Source organism: Gorilla gorilla, chromosome X (genome assembly GCF_029281585.2).
Source record: "Gorilla gorilla gorilla isolate KB3781 chromosome X, NHGRI_mGorGor1-v2.1_pri, whole genome shotgun sequence".
In the NCBI taxonomy this organism is placed as follows: domain Eukaryota; kingdom Metazoa; phylum Chordata; class Mammalia; order Primates; family Hominidae; genus Gorilla; species Gorilla gorilla.
In genome coordinates, this window is record NC_073247.2 from 48,014,714 (window position 1) to 48,041,087 (window position 26,374).

The window sequence follows — 26,374 nt, forward strand, 5'->3', positions numbered from 1 at the left end:
CAATACCCATTGCTGGTTCAGAATTCTCTGAGGAATTCTCAAGACTTTGCTCAGATGACACTGTCTGTATGGAACCTTCAGCATCCCCTCCACCTCTGAGGCCAAGTTAAGCTCTCCTCCATTCCTTCTATTAGTCCTTGTAGTAGTCATGGTTCTCTAGACAAACGGAATATGATTTCTTATATAACTAAATGATTTATTATAAGGAATTGGCTCACATGATTATGGAGGCTGAGAAAGCCAGATCCAGGAAAGCCAATAATGTAAGTTCCAGTTTGAGTCCAAATCTGCAGGCAGGAGAAGGCCATGTCCCAGTTCTAAGACAGTCAGGCAGGAGAAACTAATTATTTCTTACTCAGACTCTTTATTCTATTCAGGCCTTCAGTGAATTGGATGAGGTCCACCCGCATTGGAGAGAGCAATGTTCTTAGCTCAGTGAACAGGTTCAAATGTTATTTTTATCCAGAAACAGCCTCACAGACACACCCAGAAGTGACGTTTAACCAAATATCTGGACACTCCATGGCCAAGTCAAGTTGACACACACAATTAACCATCATACTCCTGGTACACATTGCTCATAGAACACTTATCACGTCATGTTCTAATTATTTCTTTACAAATCTGGCCGTTTCATTGGACTGGATGGAGAGGTCTTCAAATGTATCGACCAAATCATGTTTATCTGTATAACCAGGGTTAGACAGTGCCTAATATGCAAGTGCTAAATGTAAAGGATTAAGTAAATGAATATCAATAACTAGTGTTAACATTACAAAAGAGGGATTTAGTCTGTTTTGTGCAGTGATCTATCCTCTGTACCTAGAACGGTATCTTGTACAGAGTAGATGCTTAATACTTACGTGTTGAATGAATAAAAAAATAAATGTTTAGGATACCTAGACCAAATTATTTTCAAGCATTTTAGGAGCATTTTCATGAAAGCTACTGATATTTCAATTACAAAGTTTTAAAAGATCTCTTCTCTAAAACAGAGTTTGGTCAGCAAATTTTTTCTGTAAAGGGCTAGAGACAGTAAATATTTTCAGCTTTCTGGGCCATATGGTCTCTGTCACAAATACAACACTGCTGTTGTAGCCAGAAAGCAGCAACAGAAAATATGCAAATGAATGAGCATGGCTATTCTTTAATAAAACTTTATTTAGAAAAACTGGCAGTGAGCCATATTTGGCCTGCAGGCTATAGTTTGCTAGAAGCCTAGTTCTTAGGCAACTTAGTTATCACATTGCTATATGAGCTTTCAAGTAATATTGGCTTTATTGTTTTTTATCCTGTTGATCTTTTCACTAAATCAAACTAGCTGTCCTCCCAATTGTGTGAATTTTATGCCTTGTTTGTTAATACAGGGGCAGCTCACGGCTTGTCGTCTATTCTTCAGATGCTTCTTTCTTACCATGAGCATCTCAAGCCCTCAGATCGGGAATTGGTATGGCAGAGCGTGGACTTTCTCATGGAACAGGAACAAAACTGCAACTGGCCACCTGAGCTTGGCGAGACCATCGAGAGAGAGAATGAGCTGGTGCACTGGTGCCATGGCGCTCCAGGTCTCACACACTCTGTTATCTAAAAATATTGCCTTTCATCTAGGTTAGCCACAGGGTGGTTCCTTTTCTGAGAAGTGAGGATAGCTAATCTTATGTCATTACTGTGTGAGATAAAAGGGTCAAGATGAGATTTTTCAAAGCCAAATGTCCTGATCAGTAAACAACTTCTGAACATTTTAAAATGTTCAGTTTTAAAACAACTTCTCTACATTTTAAAATATATGATCTATATCTATTTGTTTATAAAGTTAAACTAACATTGTCCAATAGAAGTATAATATGAGCCACGTATGTAATTTTCATTTTTAGTAACCCCATTAAAAAAGTAAAATCAGGTAAATTAATTTTAATAATATATATTATAGTTCCCAATGTACCCCTAATATTACCATCTCCATGTATATCTGATTTGAAAATTGAGATATTTCACATTTTAAAAAGTATTCAGTCCTTGAAATCCAGCATATACTTTATACTTATGTCAAATGTCAATTTAGACTAGCCACATTTCAAGTGCTCAGTAGCTACATTGGATAGTGCAGATCTGGAGCCTGGCAATTCAAAATGTGGCCCCTGGAACCAGTAGCATGAGCAACTGAGAGCTTGATAAAAATCCAGAATCTCAGGCCCCACCCTAGACCCACTGAATCAAAATCTACATTTTAACAGTATCCTTAGACAAATCATATGCACTTTAAAGGTTGGGATGCACTGTTCTACAACTTCTTCAAATGAGAATTTCCATCAGTACCAAACAAAATGTCTAGAAACATGAATAGCCATCCCCAGTAAACTCTGTGGAATTGAGGCTAGAAATTTAGCAAACCCTATCTTTTTCCCGCTTCTAAAAACTTCCATCACACTGCTAATTAAGCCTTCACAGAAGGGGTAATTTGAAAAAAAGTTAAATTCAAATAAATAAATTAATATTGGTTAGATGGCCAGGGGAGAGATTTAAAATACCAAAATAATACAAAATTCTTAGATTCTGAGTCGATTTAATTTTCAAGGCCATGCTTCAATCCCACAAGCACAGTTTTAAAATATATTTGATTTCTCAGTACTTTTTTACCTGAGTTTCATTACCTTTTCCTCCCATTAATTAATGGTCTTTAATCCAACTATAATTTCATTTTGGGGGGTACAGTTTGAGTTGATGAATAATAATCCTTGAAAGTATAGTCTTGAGTTGATGAATATTGTAAGTCGCAGTGTATTGGTCATATTTTTTTCTGCCTGCTACATTTACCTATGGAAGGAAGTTCAAAATGTGTGCTTGTACCAGTATCCATGCATTGTGTGTTATGTCCAGGCTAACTTCTGCCAATTATGATTTGAGCCCATTTCTTTTTAATTTGACCTTTTTGTTGGGGGGGGGGAAACAAGTTACTTACCATGCTGGAAATGATATTCCTTCTTGTTAGGCTCAATCCTTCCATTTCTCATTTATTTTAATTATTCTCAGTGATGGTCTCTGGATATCCTCCAAGCATACCAGCAAGGATCCTTGAATTTTGGAGACATCCCAGTTTAAACACAGAATATCTTAAAAGGATTCAGTGTGCTAGTAAAAGTCCTGAAAAAAGTGGGAAGATAATCTACTAAAATGAATGACTGGGTCAGTTAATTGATGTGGGTGTCTTGCAGGGCAATTATTCCATCCTTTCTGTATGCTAAATACCATCTGTCTTTGTAAATCATTTACCGTAACAGTGCAGCATAGGATTCATCACTTTGGAGACTGTATCCTCCTTTATCATTCATGTTCAGTATCTAGAGAAGATTAAACATAAGTTTTAAAGAAAAATCATTCAGTCCATGTATTCACTGGACTACCAAAAATAAACCAATTCAAAAATGAGTAAAAAACTAAGTGGGGCCCATTATTTTACCAACCCCTATCCCCACCTCAAGGGTATTGGTCTTTCTTTGAAGAGATGCTCTAAAAACAGCATCAAGATTGATTATAAGTCTAATCAGTGCAGTCCAAAGACCACCAAGATTTTGCAGAGGTTGGCAACATCTCCAAAAATTCTATGCAGGAAACGAACTATAAAATAATTTTCATTTATTTAAGGAAAACATTTTTGAGAGTAGATTTATGAACAGTGCAGATGGTTTGAGGCAGCAGACTAATTCTGTGATTAAAAACCTGCCAGAAATGATTCACAACGTGGAGCTTCATTAATGATACCTTATCTGTTCCTATAATTGTTTCCTATTGATGCTCCTTCAACCCACCTCCACAGGTGACAAGCCTAGTTATCATTTATGCAGTGTAGAAATAGTTCTTTAAGTTAATAACTCCAGCTTCTAATTTCAGCTCCAACACTAACCAGTTTACTGACCTTAAGAAAGGGTGACTTTGTTTCTTTTGTGCCTTTGTCTCCTTATCTGTGAAATAAGCACTTTGAGACTGAGTAGTGGAACTCAATCTTTTTATCACCACAGACCCCCTTTTATACTTTGGTCCCTTGCCATTCCTGAGGGCTGTTCCTCAAGAGCTTTGTGAACAAGACATTTTTAAATACCTTGTGTGGCATATAGCTTTTTTCTCAATAAGTGCAGTAAAGTATTACAGGAAGATTAATGTGACCCCTTCATAACCTTGACAATTCTGAAATACAGGACCAAAGTCATTTACAAAATCATTAAAACAAATGCTGTGGCTAAAAGAAACTCTCAACCGCATTAGGTTACATCATTGCTGTGGTAACACTGACAATGCATTTCCTTGACTCTGCATGAAGTACAGGTGTGGGTATTTTTTTAAAAAAAACTCATTTCATAAAAGCTCTTGGGTAGGTGACTTTGAATAAAGAACAACAAGGCTTTTGCAGTGCAGATATCATTGGTCATTAAGCTCTGTAGTGCGCACTGTACAATGCATGCCTCAGCGGAATCACACAACCCAGAATGGACCTCAGTGGTGATTCTCCAGTGTGTTGAAGCTATACGTGCCAAGTGTGGCTGTCACAAGGTCCTATTAGATCCCGTATTTTCAAAAGTTTAGTCTCTCAAAACATATTTATTAAGTAATAATTAATTCCTTTTCCCAGTTGCATTTGGCAAAGTCATACATCATTGCTGACTCAGGCTTCTTATCAATGCACAATAATTAGTGTTCCTATGATGAAATGATGTGGCTCCTGGTTCCTATCAAAAGCAAAGAAACCCACCATTCCTTTTTTTTTTTTAATTAAGCAGCCTTATTGTGGCTTCCATTATGCTGGGTTAGGAGCCAACAGGTTTACTAAATTTTGGTTTAGAAGTTTTGCGAGGTCACTTCCATGTAACATTCTGTGATCCAGGATGCAGGAAGAGGCTCTTTCACCCTGGCCAGAACCACAGGATCAATACCTTTTAAGTGGTCTGGGGTTCATGGCCTGGTATAGCAATTAGACCATCTCACCCTTCTTCCTTCTACATCTCTCATCTATACCCCAGTATCAGCCTGTGCTGGGTTGAGAAATGGGGCACTTTATGGTCAACAGACATGTATGAGGTTCTTGGCATTTGCCAGACACCATGCCACACACTAGTGGAACAAAAGTGAACAACATACAGTTTCTGCTTTTGAGTAGTTTGCACTGTATTAGGGGAGGCAGCCATGGAAATAGATAATTTTAACTGGGTTCTGTGTAAGTGCTAAAGTTTGTATAGGATCAGTGAAATCTCAGAGGGGTTCCTCATGCTGCCTTCAGGTCCGGGGAAAGCTTCCTGGAGGTTGTGATGCGTAAGGTAAGTTAGCCAGATCAAGAAAGGTACAAAGCTTGTTCCAAGAAAAGTGAACCACATTGGTAGTAAGAAGCATGGAAGCACTGTAGGTGGTTTGGTTCTACTGAAGTGAAAAGTTTCAAGAAAGGAATGGAGGAGAAGAGGTGGGAAAATAGAAAAGGAGCTCAGTCACAAGGGGCTTTCTGTGTCATGCTAACGCATCTGGGTAATAGGGAGTCATTTAGTAGTTTAAGCAGGGGAATATCATGGTCAGATTATGGTCCTAGAAAGGTCATTCACCCTGCCACAGAATGAATTTAAGGCATGGCAGACCTGGGGACAGGAGGCTAAAGCAATCATCTAAGAAGGACACCTAGAGCCTGAGAGAAGCCAGCAAGAGCAGGGCCTTCCCACCCACCTTCCTTTGATTGGCTGTAATACCCTCCTTCTTCACCAAGCTCTTTCCTCAGGGTCTAGAATTAGAGCTTGGTATCAAGAGGAACCTGTAAGGGAGCAGGGAAGCAGAACAGGCCAAAGAGGAGCATGTCTTACCTGGAGACTAGCTTCACCCTGAGTCTGAGGGGAAGCTAAGAAACACAGATTACATCAAGAAGCTGGGTCTCTCTTGAGGCAAGGAAGTCGATATTTTGTATCCCTGTGTCATCCCTGTGAGGGGTGGTTGCATAGCATAGCCTCTCATTTGTCTGAGGGCAAATCTCTCAAGAAGATGCAGCAGTGAGCTTTGTTAGTTGCCAACTTTCACAGGAACTGGGAAATGAGGCACTTGCTGGCAAGGTAAAGCTGATCCATGCAGGTCATCAACAGCATCCAGTACACCTTGCTAATTCCTTATCAACCCCCAATAATCAGGTTAGATGGTGTCACCCGTCTGGTAGTCATTTCCTTCTACCAAGTGTGTGCTAGGGGCCCTCCTGTGTGCTTCCATGAGACTTCTATTTCCCCTCACATAGTCTAATTAATACTTCCAGTTAAGCTGAAAAACACCATGAAGATAGATGCTTTTTAAAAGCTTAGCACCTGCTACTGTGCCTGGCATATAGCAGATGCCCAATTAATATAGAAACACTTACCAAGTTCTGTGAAATGTCTCTTTCATTGGCTTTCTATTTTTTTAGAGAAGCTTTTTTGTTTCTTTTTTTTAATTGAGGTGAAATTTACATAATATACAATTAATCACTTTATTATTTTTTATTTTCTCCACTTTTACTTTGATTCAGAGAGTACATGTGCTGGTTTGTTACATGGGTAAATTGCATGTCACTGGGGTTTGGCGTACAAAGGATTTTGTCATGCAGGTAGTGAGCATAGTACCGAATAGGTAGTTTTTCAACCCTTACCCTCTTCCTACCCTCCCTCCTCAAGTAGGCCCTGGTGTCTATTGTTCCTAGCTTTGTGTCCATGTGTTCTCATCATTTAGCTCCCACTTATAAGTGAGAACATGTGGTGCTTGGTTTTCTGTTCCTGCATTCGTTTCCTAAGGATAATGGCCTCCAGCACCATCCATGTTCCTGGACATGATCTCTTTTTTTATGGCTGCATAGTATTCCATGGTGTGTATGTACCACATTTTATTTATCCAGTCCACCACTGATGGGCATCTAGGTTGACTCCATGTGTTTGCTACTGTGAATAGTGCTGTGATGAACATACATGTCATTGGCTTCATTTTTGTCTTTCTGCTAACATAACCAGCTCACAGCTACCCTGTTACCCTTCTTTAGGTCTCTCCTGATACCACTAAAATTGGGACATTTTGTCCATAATAATCACATTGTCATACAAAAAATAAAAGCCAACCAGTCCAAAGCAAAAACACTTCAATTGATTCCCTGATGACCACAGAGTACAGTCCAAGCTATCTAATTAGATTTGTAAAACCATCCATAATCAGAACCCAGTCTAGCCTTCTTCCCCACTGGTCTGTTGGTTAGAACATTGCCCCACTAGCCTTCATGTGGCTTCTTCCTGCCTCCATGTCTTTGCCCTTGCTAATCTTAGTGCTAGATAGAATGCCCTCCCTGCTTCATCTTGGGCCTGGAATTCTCTATGTATCCTTCAAAGTTCTGAAAAAGTGCTCCTTCCATTTAAGGCCTCATCTAACTATCTCTGTAGGGAACTTTCACCTTTCTGATTCTACTAGTATTATTGAGAGAACCATTTATTTTATGTTCCAGCAGCATCATGAAATATATATCCTATTATGCATCAGTCATATGCATATATTTTTATCTCCCTTTTTAGAGAGTGCCTTCCTGAAGGGTAGGAGTCATGTTTAGCGTTTATTTAATATCACCCAGGGCTGAAACTGACTATATAATTTGGGAGGCCCATAGCAAAATGAAAATGCAAGTTATTTTTAGAAAAATTATTAAGAATTTCAAGGTGGTAATAGCAGAGCATTAAACTCAACATGGGACCCTTTTAAGGAGTATGGGCTGTAGGCCTGCACAGGTGGCATGCCCATGATTCCAGCCTTGCCTAGGGCTGTGCATACAGTACATAATCAATGACTATTCTCAAATGAATGGATGCAATGAATGAATGAATGTATGATTAAATAAGTTCAATTCTTTTAATATCATCCTTTAGTTTGTGCAAGATACTTTGTTCCTAAAACTGAGGTAGGAGAATGCTGTAGGTAAACATTGTCAGTAGTTGACTGGAAAGCATTGACTGAGCAAAGAGCTTGTTACTTTGTAAGTATTAACCACAGGGTATATTAAAGGATACACTTAAAAAGAGTATGAAATTATGACTCTCATACAAATATAAAAAGAATATGTATGAACCATTTTACTGAGCTCATTATTTAGTGAGGGAACCAGAAAGATGTTACAACTGTTTCAAAGGGAAATCCAAAGAGTAGACATATTTATATAGGCCATTAGGAATGCTGAAATAAATCTGCTTAATAGATGCAAAACTGGCTTCTTCCACAGAGGCAGAGGGAAGTCAACCTCTACCAGACAGAATGTGAGTTTCTAGGGACAGAAAATATTTACATTACTATCAGTTTTCTACAAGACAATTTCTATCTCTACAGAGTTGTAAAATAGCCTAGTCAAAGCAAGGAAAGGCAATGATAACCCTGATTGATGAGGTAGTCAAGATACCAGCTATATTTCAGTCTTTCACACTTTTTATATAGGAGAAAGGTAGGCTATGCAGGAGAGAATGTGATCTTGTGATACCAACCTCCTCACTGAACATGAACACCCAGAACTTGGGGAAAATCATTTCTATTAATAGCTGTTGCTTCTCTTGTTTCTCTTGTAATTGATACTACTTTTGTTGAAGAGCTTTGAAGGAACACTTCTTTCCTTGGAACAATCAGGGTGGGAAGGACTCACTTCACAGCTAAAGTAGAAGTCTTGGCAAGGTCCTTCTGGAGCATTGTTTTTCTTGGAAAAACTCCCAGTTTTGCTCTTAAGAAAATGTGTATAGTTATAAGTACTTAAACATTACAAATTTTAAACTACAAATTCATTACAATACAAATATTTAGCCATTTCAAATAACCAAATATACATAATGCTTACTAGAGTAGGCGTCATTAAATATTAACCCATTTGTAAATTAAATTTTAGATTTTATCAATCTATGTACGCCAATAAAAATGTTGCTCTTTCTCCCGGGGCCAACCCCACAATACAATTAAAACGAATTAAAATCTCACTGGGAAAATAAGATTCTCTTATAGAACATTCTAGCACCTTCCTACTCAAAGTGTGGTCTTTAGAAGGATGCTTGTTAGAAATGCAGTATCTCAGGCCCCACATCAGAACTACAATATTAGAATCTGTGTTTTACCAGTACTCAGGTGATTCATGAGCTTTTTATAGTTCTAGAAGTTCTGCTCCAAAATATTAAGTCCTGAAAGTCACCTCTAATATCTTTGATGTTTTCACAGGAATTGCCTATCTGTTTGCCAAAGCTTATCTGGTTTCCAAGAAACCGCAGTACCTGGACACATGTATTCGGTGTGGGGAACTCACATGGCAGAAAGGCCTGCTAAAGAAGGGGCCTGGGATTTGCCATGGAGTAGCCGGCAGTGCCTATGTCTTCCTGCTGCTGTACCGGCTCACGGGAAACTCTAAATACATCTACCGAGCTCAAAGGTCAGCTGTTCTTTATGGGTCTTTTTTTTTTTTTTTCAAAATTTTAATCTAATTATTTTTCTGAATTAGTAATATAGTCACATGGTTTGAAAAGCATAAAAATAAATACATCAACTGTGCCTTGTAGCCATGCAGTTGACTTCCCTAGAGACAGTTTCTTGGTTATCTTCCCAAAGATATTCTATGTACATAGTGTATAAGTAAATGTCTTAATCCATTTGAGTTGCTATAAAGGAATACTTGAGGGTGGGTAATTTATCAAGAAAAAGTTTCCTCTGGCTCATGATTCTGCAGGCTCTACAAGAAGCATCACTAGCATCTGCTTTTGGTGAAAGCTTCAGGAAGCTTCTACTCATGGCAGAAGGGGAAGGAAAACAGACATCACATGGGGAGAGAAGAAGGGAGAGAGGAGGAAAGTGCCAGGCTCTTTTTAACAGTCATCTCTTGGGAGCAAATAGAGTGAGAGCTCACTAATTACCAGAGGATGGCATCAATCTGTTCATGAGCAATCTGCCTCTATGACCCAATCATCTCCCACTAGGTCCTACCTCCAATACTGGGGATCAAATTTCAACATGAGATTTGAAGGGTCAAATATCTAAACTATAATACATATATATGTGTGTGTGTGTGTGTATTAGGGGGATATTTAGGTTATTTCTAATATTGTGTACTACAAATAATGCTATGATGACTAATCTTGTGCATATATCATTTTGCACATGTATAGGTATATCTGAAAGATAAATTTCTAGAAATGAAATTGCTGGACTATATATATATATATCCTAGTTATATACATAAATATATATATATTTGTAATTTTGACAATATAAAATTTTCCTCTATAGTTCATTCCCTGTAAACTTGATAAAGATGGAACATCTGCTGTATACCAGACAACATTGCTTTTAATAGATATTACCTCTGACTGGTAAGCTGGGTAAACTGGGCCAGGAGGACCATAAATGAACTCTAAATAATCTGATAGAAAGCACAAGTAGGGGCTTCCCTGAATGCAGAGTGGCATGAAAGTGGCATTCATTTTGAAGGGACTTAGAAGCTGTCCATAACCATGAATGGTTACAAAAGATATTGTTTTCCTTTGTGGCACTTAGGTCTTCTAAGCCAGAGTGTTCTCTCATACCCACCCATGTAGTCTGGTTCCCATGAATCTGAGCTGTCACTTGGCAGAGGTGGGAGGGGGTGCTAGAGTAGCCCCTGTGCCGTTGTGAAGATTCCCACTGAAAGTGTACAGCTGATAATTATCAAATTGATTGTGTGACATTTAACAAATCACTTATTAAAATGAGCTAGGTGACTGTTAAGTGATCTTTAACAAGGTCACACAACCTTTAACGAGTCACTTAGCTCATTTTAACAAGTGATTCTCCATTTCTTCATTCATAAAATATGGAAAATAGTGCCTACCTCATAGGGATGTTTAGTAGTTTAAACAAGTTAATGTATGAAAAATCATTTAGAAATAATGCTTGGCATATAGTAACTGCAATGTAAATGTTCATTGTTATTAGTATAAATTTGAGTTTTATAATTCCAGACTTTTCTTTATGTGTAAATGTATGTTCACATAAATGTATATGTGTACATGTATATTTTAATGAGCTCCTACTACTATATATGCATAATAGTTCTATACATACTGTTTGTAGCTTATAATTTTATTTATTTATTTATTTATTTATTTATTTATTTATTCATTTATTTATTTGAGACAGGGTCTCACTCAGGCTGGAGTGCAGTGGTGTGATTTATGGCTCACTGTAGCCTGCAACTCGTGGGCACAGCTCAGCCTCCTGAGTAGCTAGGGCTACAGGTTCATGCCACCATATGTGGCTGATATGGTTTGGATCTGTGTCCCTACCAAATCTCATGTCGAATTGTAATCCCCAGTGTTGGAGGTGGGGCCAGGTAGGAGGTGATTGGATCCTGGGGACAGAGTTCTCATGAATGGTTTGGCACCATCCCCTCTTGGTACTGTATAGTGATAGAGTTCTCAAGAGATCTTGTTGTTTAAAAGTGCATAGCACTTCCCCCTCCCCTCTTGCTCCTGCTCTGGCCATGTAAGATGTGTCTGCTTCTCCTTCACTTCCTACCATGATTGGAAGCTTCCTGAGGCCTCCTCAGAAGCAGAAGCTGCTATGATTCCTGTACAGCCTGCAGAACTATGAGCCAATTAAACCTCTTTTCTTTGTGAATTACCCAGTCTCAGGTATTTCTTTATAGCAGTGCAAGAATGGACTAAAACAACAACTATTAATTTTTTGTATGTAGAAACAGGATCTTGCTATGTTGCCCAGGCTGGCATTGGACACCTGGCCTCAAGCTATCCTCCTGCCTTGGCCTTCCAAAGTGCTGGGATTACAGGTGTGAGCCCACCACCTCCCCGCTATGTTTGCAGCTTATAATTTTAAATGAACAATTTTTAAGGGATATTCTTTATTTCATTTTGTATGAATCTATCTCATTTTTAAAAATGGCTATATAGTTATTCTCTATGCATGTATGATAATTAACCAATCCTTAAATAATGGACACTTGACATTTGTGTAATCTTTACTAACACAAACAAAATTTTCCCAAATATCCAATACATACATTTCTGTGCACTTGTGAAAGCACTTGTCAGAAATTTTAGAATTGAAGTCATTAGATCCATAGGTATTTCTTGGTCTATAAATAGCCTGTCTTTATCCTTTGCCCATTTTTTTCCTGTTGTGATGCTTCTATTCAGAATTGTAACTCTTTGTCAATGTATGCTGTAAATACCTTCCTGCTTTGCCATTTCTCTTTTAATTTTGTTCGTAGCCTTTGTCATACCAAAGTTTTAAGTATTTTTCTTGTCAAAGTTTTCCATCTTTTCTTTAAAATTTCTAGATTTTCTGTTATGCTTAAAAAGACCCTTTCCACTTCAGGATTAGAAAACTATTAATTTACATGGGCTTGTAATAATTTTATGATTTTATTTTAACATTAAAATTTTTGATTCTGCTAGAAATTACTTTTTAAATGGTCTCAGATAGGTATTTATTTTTGTTTATTAAAAAAAATTCTAATAGCATCTGTTGACCAGTTACCCCCATGATTTGAAATTCCATTTTTTTATAAACTGAATTTATATAAATATATGAGTTCCATACTTTCCCCATATTCCACCTATCATTCTCTTATTTATTCTTTTAATTGTATTTTAGAGTCAATTTGTCATATTTTAAAAAAAGCTCACAGAAATTTGATTGGAATTTCATTGAATTTACAGTTTACTTAATGAGAATCAGCATCTTTAGAATATTGAATTTTTCCATCCAGAAACATGGTATACCTTTCCATTTATTTAAGTTTAAATAAATGTCGTTGGTAAAGTTTTGATCTTATGAAGAAGATCTTGTATGTTTTTTGTTAATTTTATTCCTGGGTATTTTATGTTTCTAGGTTTATTGTGAGTGGACTCTTTTCCTTCATTATATTTTCATATCATTTATTACTGGTATTTATGGAAGCTTTTAAAACACACATCACTGAAGTTTATCAATTCTAATATGTAATTTTTCATATAAATATAGATTGTATCTTATAAGTATTTTTCTTTTCATAAATATCATAATAATATAGCTGCCTTAATGAACTCCATTACTGTTTCTATTAGTTTTTTATTGATTCTATTGGGTTTTCTAAATAGATACACACGTATCTGCAAATAACTATGATTTTGTTACTTCCTTTCTCATGTGCATGGCATTTTTTTTCCACTACATGGTTCTTCTCTATAACAATGCAACCCTATAACAATGTTCAATAATAAGAGGGATAGTAAACACCTTTGCTTTTATGCTGATTTTACTAGGAATGCTCCTATGTTTTACGGTGGTCTTTTATATTCACTTCTTATAATGTTTATCATTATAAACATTAGATTATAAGTGTTAGATTATAACACTTCTCTGTTCAGTGTAATACAACGGCTTCCCATATGATTCAGAGTAAAAGCCAGTCTTTCCTACGAATGAAAGGTCCTACATGATCTAGCCTCCCATTGCCTCTCTAATCTCATTCCCTACTCTTCTTCCTCCTGGTTCTGTCTACCACTGTGGCTTCCTTGTAATTCCATTAGGATGCCAGGTACACTCCACCTCAAGACCTTGGAAGTTTTGGTTCCTTCCACCTGTAATGCTCACTTTCTACGTATATCTCCTAGCTCCCCCATTTCAGTCAGACTTTCACTCAAAAGTCATTTTCTCAGAAAGGCCCTCCCAAGTCAACTTATCTAATGTTTAATGTTTAGAAAACATAAATTATTTTTTGTGATATTTACATGAATGCACTGAAGGGCAAATACTAACTTATGTAAGTCTTTGATTTGAAGCTCTGTTGTTTAGGAAATCTGTTAATATAATTGATTCATGGTTTCTTAATCTCTTTAGGTGGAAGCCAGACCTGTTGTTTCCCAAATATAGAAAAAGAAAGTAATTTTGGATATCATCTAGGCTAGTGGGATTTCACCTTTGGGCTAAATTTCATCAGAAATGAATGAAATTCATTTATTCCCTATAAAGTGTATTAAAAGGGATCAGAACAACCCCTCTATTTTCTTTTTTGTAATTTTTAATATTTTAATTTTTTAAAATTTGTGTAAATGTATGGGATTCAAGCGTAATTTTGTTATTTGGATAGATTACATAGTGGTGAATTCAGGGCTTTAGGGTATCCATCACTCAATGAACTTTGTACCCATTAAGTATTTTCTGGCAAGCCAGTCCTAGCTTACAGAGTCTTGGTTATAAGATTTAGGGTCCAGGTCTCTTTAGACAACTTACATTTCTCACTAACAGGTAGAAGACTGGAAATGTGGAGGTAATATCTGAGTATTGTTTGGGCATTGTGTGAACAAAAGTTCTCTGAAACGGAATGTGTAGGAAAGAGACTATTCCAGTGAACAGTTTGCAAACAGAGGATACACAGCCTGCGGTGTAAAATGAAGCAGCCTTTCAGGGCTGGGTTTTATAGCAAAGTTGCCTGCCCAGGGTCAGGTCTTTTTATGCAAATGAAGGATTGAATCTCAGTTCCGATTGGTCAGTGCAGCTGAGCCCTGATTGGCCATGGCAGGTGATTGATTGTTTGGCTTAGGTGTGATCTGATTAGTTACTTTCCAAGCTCAAAACCAGAAGTCTTTGTCACCTGTTTCTTCCAAATGGCGGGTGGAGGGCTGGCATATCTTGGCACTCACAACAGGAACTGGTTTGGAGAAAGGTCCTGTGATGCTTTTACAACGTCTTTCTCAGAACACAGAGTACATGATCACTCCCTCACCCAGCCATAGCTGCCTGGTTCTGTTTTAACTTGGAGCACCTCAGTTTGCCATGGGGAGCCCATTTTGTCTGTTGGCTAGAAGCATACTTTAACAATTGCATGTTAAAAAATATGTACCTCACTAAAATGAATATTACTTGGTTGTCACCTATTATTTTTTAACATACAGTTGGATTTTATGGCTGCATAAAAATATTTGACAACTTCTTAATTTTCTTTTATGCTTATTCAATCACTCGGGTTTTCTACCTCTTCTTTTTGGTAGTGCATATATTTCTATAAGACCATCTAGTTCTTACGAATTTTCAAATATTTGACATAGAGTTCTAATCATATAATTCCATAATATTTTTAATTTCCTATATCTGTGGCTATGTGCCCTTTGTGATTTCTAATGCTTTTCCTTCCTGGTGAGCTGCACCAGTGTTTTTTCTGTCTTGTTAATCCTTTCAAGGAACTGGCTCCTGGTTTTGCTTATTAATTTTTTTTGTTTTTCTCTTTTGTTTTCCACTTTTACTTCCTTTTATTTTGTTATGTTCTAGAGTTTATACATGCTTAATTAGAAAGCATTCCATCATTTTATTAATAATAATGGTAACTCACAGATCTATGAATTTTCTTCTGCATTCAGTTTTGGTCATAATCAATGGGTTTTGATATGAAATGTTTTCATATTTTATTGTGTCTTCTATTCTTTTTAGTCCTGTAATTAGCATGCTGACTTCTATTTTGACTGAGAACGTTTTAGAAAAAAAATTTGTTTAATTTTGCACCACTGGATAGATTTTTGAAACATTTTTCACAAATAATAACACAAAATACAGGTCAGAATACAATGAAACTGCTACTCTCAGACATTGCTGGTACTATTTTAAGTTGCTATGTATCATTTAGAAATTATTTTGAAAAGCATAGAAAAATATTTAGCATATTTTTAAGTGAAAAAAATACAGGATACCAAATCATATATACTTTAATAACATGTAATAATGCAACAAATAAATGAGTGCATGGGGGAAAGGTCAGAAGAAGAGCTAGCAACATTGTGGGTTTCTTTTATACTATGATTTTACAAATCATCTTTTTGTTTTATAAATCTTCTTTTATTATATGTTTATGTAAAAAGTAATATTTTCTATTTATTGAATGCTTGCTATATTCTCAGAACCTGATATATAATATCCTTTATCTTTACGTATAACACTATCCAGTTCTGCAACTTCACCATTTTAAGGTCAAATTGAGAAATTTGCCAAAGGTCATACAACATGAAATTATGAAATCTGTGTATCTCACTTCCAAAGCCCTTGCTCTTTCTACTATACCAGGGGTTCTTAATCTAGGATTTGTGAGTTTGCTTGACAAACAGATTGTGTCTCAAACTTAAATGTAACATTTCCTTCTTTTCTGAATGTAGGTAATAAGTCACAGAAGTATTAGTAGCTGTGACTTTGCAAACAATAGAATTCATAGATATTCTCATGTCATATTACTCTTGTTGCAGATATTGTAAAATCTTCATTTTACAATATGCAGAAATGCTAGCAGTTACTAAATCCACTATTGTACCTTGGCATTTAATGTGTTAGCAAATAATACATATGTTATTATATCACAAATTTGGCTTTAAAATTTTTGTTGTGTTTTAATATAATTATTTTCCTTTGGAATCCTGTGTGGCTTATTTTATACACTTGAAAACTTTTTTTCTGAGGAGCCCAACTGAAGCTATATCATGATGCTGGCTATATTATTACAAATTTAGAAGTAACTCTTACGATGCATTAATAGTCTACTGTTTAAAATTTTAAATTCCATTTTAAAATAGTTTCATATTCAGGAAAACAGTTATAGAAAAATTGTAACAAATATAATTACAATCTGTTTTCTGCTCATTTATTTTAAGTTGCCGTATGTAATTCTAAGAGCCCTAAAAAAATCAAATAAATAATTACCCTTTGTAAGACCCCCTATGTAGTAGCAGTAACCTAAATTTATGACAGTATCAGCACTTGGGCCTTACCAAGCTGTGAACTCCAGCCTCTGAATTGGTGATTATTTCTGTTCTTGATGGGAATGAGTAGAGCAAGTCAGTAAAAAAAGATGATGTAGGTAATGGCACTTTGGAAGCTGTAAACTACTGTAAAACTGTTACTTGTTAAAAATAATCTGAATAATATTTGTGGCAAATATGGGTAAAAGAAAAAAGGTCTTTCATAGGGAATTTAGAGGCCTGTGATTTAATTTAAGGCGAATGTCTCAGAAATAATCTGTCTTGTAGCTGCGTTTGCTATATGATATTATCATTGTGAAAGGTTGCTGCCTTTTCCTATTCATCTTATTCCATTGTTTGCTCACAGCACAGATTGTATAAAATCTTGCCCATTTATTTTTACAGTCTCTGCTTTTTGTCATATATAAACAAAAACCCAGCTCAGAGGTAATGTCTGCAGAAACACAGCATATTTACTTTTTTAAAGGAACAGTCACGTATCACTTTGCTTCTTTTCAAGATAAATAAAAGTAGAGCAATTTGTCTGTCTTTTTTTACTTTAATTACTGGACGACAGAAAGAATGAAATCCTTGAAAATTCCAAACTGCTTTGCTTTGCAAACTCTAAGAATAGTTGGATTTGCTTGCCAGCATAATTTGTTGTGAAACATACACAGTTATATAATGGATCTTCTTCTTTAACAGAGAAAATGTGTTTCTTAAAATACTTAATTATATAATTCTGGAAAGAAAATTATGCTAAAGCTTTAATAGAAGAGGAAGAAGCAACCCAAGGTCCATAATATGGAAACACTCATGTTAAACTGTTCATATTTTCTTCTTCTCTTAGGTTTGCTCAATTCTTATTTACCGAGGAATTCAAGGCCGGTTCTCGGGTCCTTGAAAGTATATACAGCTTGTATGAAGGCTTCTCTGGGACAGTGTGCTTTCTGATTGACCTGCTGCAGCCCAATCAGGCTGAATTCCCACTCTTCAGCGTCTTTGTTTAGAAGGCTCTATCTTCCACTGTGGCCCTGCAGAGATCCCCTGAGCCAAGCCGAGGCAGTTTCCACATAAGCCACATTCAATGGTATTGCAACCATGAGCCTTAACATTGCCACCAGAAGGAAGGAATCAGGCAGGTGAAGGCAACATGATGCCAGATTTGAGAAAGGATCTGCAAAATAAAGATACCACAATTCATCTTAAAACTGCAGAGATTTAATGTATCAGGGAATAGATGTGAAACAAGGGATCATAGGAAAAGGGGAAAGAGAAATCATCTGTTTTTCAGTTATGACATAGAAAACCAAACTGCAAGTGTAGACTATGACAAAAAAATACACTAATACCTTTGCAATCTGAATGAGAATTTGACCATTTGTGTGTGCCCTCTACCCTTAAATTCAGAAATAAAGACAATAAAAAATTAAAATAATTGCCCAGCTGAAAACTGCTATGAGGAATGAATTGTCAGGTTGCTGAAGTATAAAAATAAACTCTTGGTTGTCCTGTGCTTATACTTATTGAAATTTATGGTTTTTACTGAGTAAAGATATTTGCATATGAATCTCTACTTTTTTCATTACCCTGGGCAATTTAAAGAAATCATATCATAGCTTAGTTCAGATACTAAAATTTGAAGTTTCCTTAGGCCTTAGAACATCTCTTTTCCTGGTTCCTTTTTTTTCCTCAAAGCTCAATTAGAATAGCAAAATTTATAAGCTAGTAAACTTATACTATAGCAAGTGTTGCTGTAAAGTGTTTTTCTCCATAGGAAGTGTGAACTGTGTATTGTCTATTGTTAGTAATTTTAAAAATGCCTTTATGTACATAATCTTGATGGAGCTATTAGCTGAACTATAAAATATGCTCTTGGTAAATATCACTAATTTCAAAGATCAGGGGAACCACTACAAAGACGTGTCATTTCTGCCTTTGTTTGGGACAGGCAGACAGGCTGAGGAAGTCACCAGTGATTGTGGAAATAATTTTGCTCCATTTTATACTATTAAATGAAGAGATGAGTGAATTCTGTGGTTGGTTACCTTACCTTTCAAGATACAGGGTCCACTAGAAATTGGCTGTAATACTCATTGAGCCACGTTGTCATATCAAATTCAACCCTGCTGTAAACACATAGAAGTTGTGAAACTGCTTCAAGTAAATAGTGGTTTGCAGAACACTGTAGGAGCATCTGTCACTTAATTATGCAGAGCATAAGTTGATCCTTTTCCTAGAATTTTGTCAGTGGCAATTGCATATATCAGATTGAGTAGGAAATTGTGTACTGTATAAGACTTATTTAAATAGTCATTAAATATTTGGATATATTATGTTTGTGTGTGTGTGTGTGTGGTGTGTATTCCATATCTATTCCAATGTAAATCCAAATACTTATTCTTTATTTCAGTAATTCTTAACTTGAATCATAGACTTTGGAATGAGTTAGGGAATGCTCTGTTGCCTAAAAAGCAAACCTACAAGTATGTTGGTGTGTGTATGTGTATGGACCAGTTTGTTTGTGTGTGTGTGTGCTCATTTTGAGGGGACAAGGATCTCTAGCATTCATAACATTCTCAAAGAATCTGACCAAAGAAAGGTAACAACTATCTTTGTGTATTTTATGACTATGTATGTTTGCACTCATTGCAATAAAGTAGGACAAAATGATTTTGAAATGCATACATCTTTTAAGCTTCCTGTTTCATTTTTACATCCTCAGATATAACCATATCAAATTGGCCTCAGTTGTTCATCAGTGAAAATGCTCAGTTTGGGGTGATACCACATAAATAGCAGCTTTCAGATGACTCCCCACATTGGGTCCAGAAGTTCTTTCATATAGGCTGAATATAATAACCATCCTATATACAGAGCTTTATGGAACACACGCAGTTTTTATCGTCCAAGAACCCCTCAAGATGTGTTTGGTAAATGCTCCAAAGTCTTACAGCTAGAAAAGGACAAAACAAGGATTCAAACCCAGGGTTTCACTTTCTGAGTTTATTTATTCAGTATTCTAGACTAGAATCTGGGGATACAATAGTGAACAAAATAAACTTTCCCACAAAGCTACCTTCTGTTTCCATTTGCTGTTCCTTTCACAATTCATCCTTGCGACCTGAAACCTAAAGCACTCAGAACTGATACTCTAGTTCATTATCATATCAGTTCCATTTCTAGTAACTTCAGAAAAACAAGACCACTTTCGGGCCTATCTGCCCTTTTAAGTTCTGATAGGTCTGATGATGATGTGCTAACCATTTTGATTTGTGTGTCAAATCTAAGCAAAGACCATGTTTGAGTATTGTCTTTATGAAATGACATTTCGGTAAATTAGAAACAACAATAGGCTTGTTTAGCACTTAAACATGTTGATGAAACTTTTCATTTTCCTGAAAGAATTATAGATTTTGGAAGGTCCTCTTCTATATTATTTTTCCGAGAAGGGGAAAACGATTCTTACATTTTGCTGTAGGAAAGTGTGGCATGTTACTTCTTATTTAATTATCCAACTTGTCCCCCTTCTCTGTGGTAGCATTTTTAATGTAGTACTTAAGGCTGTTGTCTCTTAAAGGCTACAGGGGCATTTTCACCACCACTAGTATAACTTTAATATTATTTACTATACACAGCATGAGCAATTATAAACCCTGAAGGTAATAGTGGAAATGTTTGAGGATACATTGAAATAGTCTCTCAGTAATGGGGAGACTGCATTATACTTTGATAGCAAGACATTTTGGAAACCATTACAACTCTGTGTATTTTGTTTCATTAATGTAATTACATACCATCTCTTCCACACACACCCCAAAATATTATACATTTTTATTTTGCCCAAGCCTGTTTCAGTCATCAGTTTGTAGTCTTTTACTTCCACTTGTAACCTGATAACTGAGTAGAACAGGGGTTTGCTAGAGTATATTTCCCTGTGCTTCTTTAGGTAGTTGACTATGCTATTAAGATAACAGTATTTGCTTACTGATAACTCGAGAAACAGTCATTTTCTTGGTCTGTGCTAAATTGCATCTCTTCCAGTGGCAGCTTATTTCTTTAACTTTTTTGACATATTAAGATTTTAATCATGGTAATACTGAAATTGTTTCAAATTTGAAAGAGCGAACCTCAGTAATTTCAATGAAACAAATGGGTTTGTGATTTCTAGCCATGTTAAATGAACACACAATTAAAAGGAAAACCATTAGTGGTGCAAAGAGCCCTGTGCTGGAAATTTCAAAGTCTTGCTCTGCCACTTTTAGGGGCCACTGTAGTAATAATAATAATCACCCTGTCTACTTCACAGGGTTGTTATAAAAGTTGTCAATGATAAAATGGATATGAGTGGTTTTTTAATGTGCAGATCCTTTATATATTTAAAAGGGATGTTATATTTTACCCACTATATACATAGAAAAATCACGCCCAGTTATGACTTCCAATAAGAATTTCAACCAAATAGAATCTCTATATGTGGATGTAGTGCTTGAGGTCTGGGTCACTAGATGGATAAAAACCAAGTGTACATTTTTTTATATTCTACCACCAGTCCTGAGCACAGCACTTTGCCTCAGAAGGTTCTGATTCACCAAGACTTACTACATGGGAATAGACTGATTTAGCTCAGAAGCTCCTTTTAATGCAAATATTTATTTTGCTTGCTGAGAACAAAGGATTACAGTGCCAATAACTCAAGAAAAGGAGCAGGCAAGCCAGGTCTGCAGAGAGAAAATGAACTGGAAAATAAAGTAATTCTGGGGTGAGTTTGATCTGCACTTTAATTCAAGTCTCAGAACCACGTGACATATAGTGATCAAAATATACTCTCAATTGCATATTAGGCCTTCCTTTGGGGACCTGGGCTACTTATTCAGCACTGTCCCAAATTAATAGCTAAATGACTGAGCCTCAAATTTGCCAAGCCCGTGTAATATTGGTATAAATTTGGCAAGGAAAGCAAATGAGAAGGCAGGCAAAGGGGTGGGTGAGGGGAAGCTTGCTGAAGCTCAGTATCTCAAAGTGAGTTGTGGACGCATGTTTAACACTATAAAGAACCAGTCCATTCTTACCCATGAGTTTTATTGCTTTCTGGGACCTCTAACCCAGGACCACCCCTGATTCACCAACTTCTCCTTCTTCTCCTCTTTAAATATTATAGTTCATTGTGATATGTTTTTTCCTGTATCTGCTCTATCATGTGACCTCCTTTCGCCTGGGAGGGCAGATTTTCTCCTTATCTCTTCCATCCATGTCTGTTCTTAGCTAAGAGTTCCAGCCTCAGTACAGCTGGATTACCCTTTGGACAGAAGGGCAGACAACCTCAAGGTCAGCAGCAACAGAAGTTGGGCCTAGTAGTCAGATCACAAGTGAGTGTGGCTATTCATGAGAATAGGGTGGTGGTGGCATTTATCCTGCTTCCCCTCCATAAATAAACCTGGAGTTTTATGGAGGTTTAATGTTGCAAAAAAAGTTGATGCTACATTAAATGTTTTACCCTCATCCATTATCATAAATCTCATACTGGAGGTGTGATCTCTCTTCTTGTTTCTTTAATTGAAAGTACCAATGAATTGAGGCCTGGTGGATGATGCCTTTAGAGTTTTTTGTTTTGTTTTGTTTTTGTTTTCTTGAATCATTGAAACTTGTCATTTTTATCTAGACTCTTCCACAAATGGCAAAGTCACTTATCTGCAGAATTCCCAGAATCTTCTTTTGCCTTTGTGCACCTGCTAATTACCCCCTCTGAACTGAATTTGAAAAAATTAATTAAAATAACCGAATCACCCATGTTTTTGTTCTTGCAGAGTTTGGTGAGTTATGTGGATTAAAAGAACAGACTATCCTCTCCCTTTTTTTGTCTTTCTTCTCCCTGTCCAATACTGAGGAAGAAGAGGGAGAAGGGGGTAAAGATACATAAGGCTTAACTACCCAGGGTTATGAAAACAGTTTGCAAAGTCTTCCTGTTTGCTTCCCTTTTGGTTTTTCTTAGTCCCTGTAGGAAAAAGTTTACCCCTCTGTGTGTGAGTGTGTGTGTGTGTGTGTGTGTAAGTAGTTGAGTGAAAAAGAATGAGACTGACTTAAGGAGAGTCAATATCGCATATGAATCAAAAGCCAACATTTAGCTATTAGATAGATCTCAGTGAAAGGATATGTTCAAGCTAAGTTGATTAAGTTTATTAAACTTATTTATTAAGCTTGACTAAGCTTATTAAAACTTCTGCTAGGTTGAAGCCATTAGTAACCATCTGTAGAAGATAACAGCCATGAGTTTCACAAATACAGCAGCAGTGTCTGCTAGAATCGTGATGTGAGCCACGAATGCAAACCACATATGCAATTTTCAAATTTTCTAGTAGCTACCAAAAAGGTAAAAAGAAAAAGATGAAATTAATTTTAATAATGTATTTGACTTAGCCTTATATATCCAAAATGATAGCATTTCAATATGCAATCAATATAAAAACATGAATGAGCTATTTTACATTTTTGTACTGAGTCTTCAAACTCCAGTGTGTATTTTATACTTACTATACATCTCCAGTCTTGAAGTAGCCACATTTCAAGTGTGTAAGAGCTGCATGTGAGTTGGCTATTGTATTGGACAGTCCCATTCCTGTTTCTTAGTATTGATAAAGTCTTCCTACCTTCCTTTGTTGTTATGGGAGAAAATGTAAACAGAACCTGCCTATTACACGAGAGCTGCAATATTTCCCCAAATGCAGCCCAGCAGTACCATGAGCTGCCCTGTGGAAAAATTTATTCTGTGATTAAATAAGTTAGGAAAGTTTTATTATTTTACCCCCTTTTGAAGATTACATGGTACATTAACATATTAAAGATTGAGTAAACTCTCCTGGGTAAAAAAACCTGTTTGACGTTGTTTAGTTGTTGAGTTCTGTGTCTATAAGAATCCTAGAAATTGCCACAAGTGTCTCTCCATAAGAAAAACTTTGTGTTTTCCTCTCTTTCTCCATTTCTTTTGGGGCCCATTTCTATTTATCTTTGTATTCAGAATCACCCGAGAGCCACAATATCTCTTTTGTTCTAGAACAACCACCTCCTAAATTGAAACCAACAGATGGCTTTAAAGTCTTGCACTTGGACATAGATCTTCAGAAAGTACCGAAATATATACCTTCCTCTTATTCTTTCAGAAACGGTGAACACTCTAAAAAGATGTGGGGGTGTGGTGGGGGATATGTGAATGTGTATATGTGTAAACACCAAATACATACAGTTTCTTAAGTAGAGTAATGCAATTCTTGCTGATGTTTTATTTTTATATTTTGCGTGTGGTGACAATGTACATGCTTTAATGTGTACTGTTCTAGTAATATGTATGAAGTAGCTGTGACATAGCAGTCAGTTTTAAAGATACAGACTATAATTGACTACTGTCAATCTTTAACAAGTGATCTTTTTGCAACTTGGTTTTAGTGGGGTCTCTGATGTCGTCCCCATAAGTTTCATTTTAAAATATATGCTTAAGTGGCAGTTACCAATATAATTAATTCTGCTGCTGAATTTGGTTCATATTGAATGTGGTAACCCTTATATGTGGATATATTCAAACATGTGGATTGATTTAGATCATCCGTTTTGTCTTTGTTTTTTAGGACTTTGCTAATTCAATATTAAAGATGTCTTTTGAATACTGTAGCAGCAGTAGAATCCCTATGTTCTTGAAAATGCAAAATGTAACATGAGTTGCACATAGACTCTCTAGCAGTAGAAATGGAATATTCTAAGTGCAGAAGTTTGGTTTTAGAATCTGTTAAGGAAGGACGGCCCAATCTTTGAAAAGGTACAGCTTTCTCAACTTCGAACATCTGGGGGAACTCTTCTTGGAAGTCTGAATTTTAATATCTTTAATCCAATGGCTCTAAATTAACAAACATTAAAAAATGGATTTCGTAGAATCAAATTATTAGGGGGAGCACTTTGCAAAGCCATATACTGGGGAATATATACTGGGTCAAGCACCACATGTTAGTTTTGGAATGTGTATTTCCCAGCGAATAGAATTTACTGCTCCAAAAAGCTTTTTTGGCATAAATCACAATACTTACAGAAATATAATTGTATCATTGAAAAAAACAAAGCTCACCTTCCTAATGATACATTTCACAAACTGCACATTAGGGTAATTTCTTACTTATGGGGAGGTACAAAGAAATACTCTGTCAATATAGTATAACTGCTTATTTCAAATTGTATCTAGGAATGAATAACTACTATTATTTAAAGTACTACTGAATTTTGAATAACTGATCAAAGAATTAGTATTATTAATAAAATTGTACTCTTTGCAATATATTTGCCTTGGCACAAATGCAGAGTTAAAAACATAAAATTATAAAAAAAACCCCAAATAATAGGGATTGGTTGTTACTACTTTAAAATCCTACTAATTTCCATTAGCACTAAATCAAACAGCACTTATCTGTTGTATACAAGTAAAATTTTGAAAGACTTGGACACAAAATGAAAGGCTTTTTAAAAATGTCTTTGCCATAACAGGTTATATGACCTCTTGCTAATTGTTATATTTCCTTAGGGGCACTTTGAGGCTCTTTCAAAGACATCTGCAGCAATTAGGTCTAAATTTAGAGTAGAATATTTTGCCAGATATTTTACTATATCACAAAATGTCATACTACTGTATTTTATAATAAAACCAAATTCTCAAGTATTCTGGTATGTTACATATTAATATACCAAAACATCACTTTCTATAAGTCTATTATTATGTACATAATATTTAAAAAAATAATGGGTATTTTGGTCCTAGTGAAAAAGTATAATGCAATACATGACATTAATCTTTAGTCAAAACCCATTGAGGTGTCTGACAGGGAAATTAGCAATCATAAGCTATAAGGTATATATTATTTTCAAGGACAAAATGGCAAATGATAATACAGAAAGACGTGATCACTGGAGCAAGTTAGCTGGTGTGCAGACTAAGAAGGATCAACTTGCAAATGCTCATCAGAATTTAGCTTTTGTTATTGGTTGTTCTGCAGGGGATAGTACTAGTCAGTTGATATTGCTTCCCTTTCATGTGGGAGTTTGCTCACAGCCCACTGCATGGTATAATGAAATCTCTTTATAATCAAGAAAGAGTTAGAAGCTTAGAGATGCACCTTATGGTTTTTACAACTGCTGTTACAATGTTCTAAACACTGTGATCTTTCCAAATGTGTTTTCTTTATTCGTTTTGTACTGTAGAAAATAATTCGCTATAAACTGGACTTTATAGTGTTTAAAGTGATGTTATTTATTGGCTTATTGCCCCTCCTTATAATACATTTATGTACAGTACACTTAATGTAAAACCTGTGATAATCCTTTGCCTTAAAATAAAATCTAATGCTAAATATTCAGTGTCCTGATTAATAATTCTAAGCTACCAATTTTTCCTTTAAAGCTAACCACGATGTCAAGTAAAACATTACACAAATACTCTGTGGAGTGTTGCTGCTGATTCTGTATTTGTGGCAGTGTATGTATCTTGGCCCAGGACATGGTGGCCTTCTGGGTTCTATAAATAGACATTAGTAATCCTTTTAGGGAAAGGGCCTGCTACCTCTCAGCTGCTGGCTGAATCTGCCCCTTAACTCATAAAT

General features: G+C 36.0%; 1 protein-coding gene across 1 annotated transcript in view; it reads left to right on the top strand.

Annotated features, from left to right (window-relative positions):
- Positions 1-26,127, top strand: part of LANCL3 (LanC like family member 3) — a 113,684-nt gene extending 87,557 nt beyond the window's left edge. Inside the window, exons 3-5 of the mRNA XM_019019657.3 lie at positions 1,368-1,565; positions 9,214-9,421; positions 17,593-26,127. Of these exons, the coding sequence (XP_018875202.2) occupies positions 1,368-1,565; positions 9,214-9,421; positions 17,593-17,752 (566 nt within the window). The 3' untranslated portion in view covers positions 17,753-26,127. The remainder of the gene's footprint in view (positions 1-1,367; positions 1,566-9,213; positions 9,422-17,592) is intronic.
- Positions 26,128-26,374: the final 247 nt, after the last annotated feature.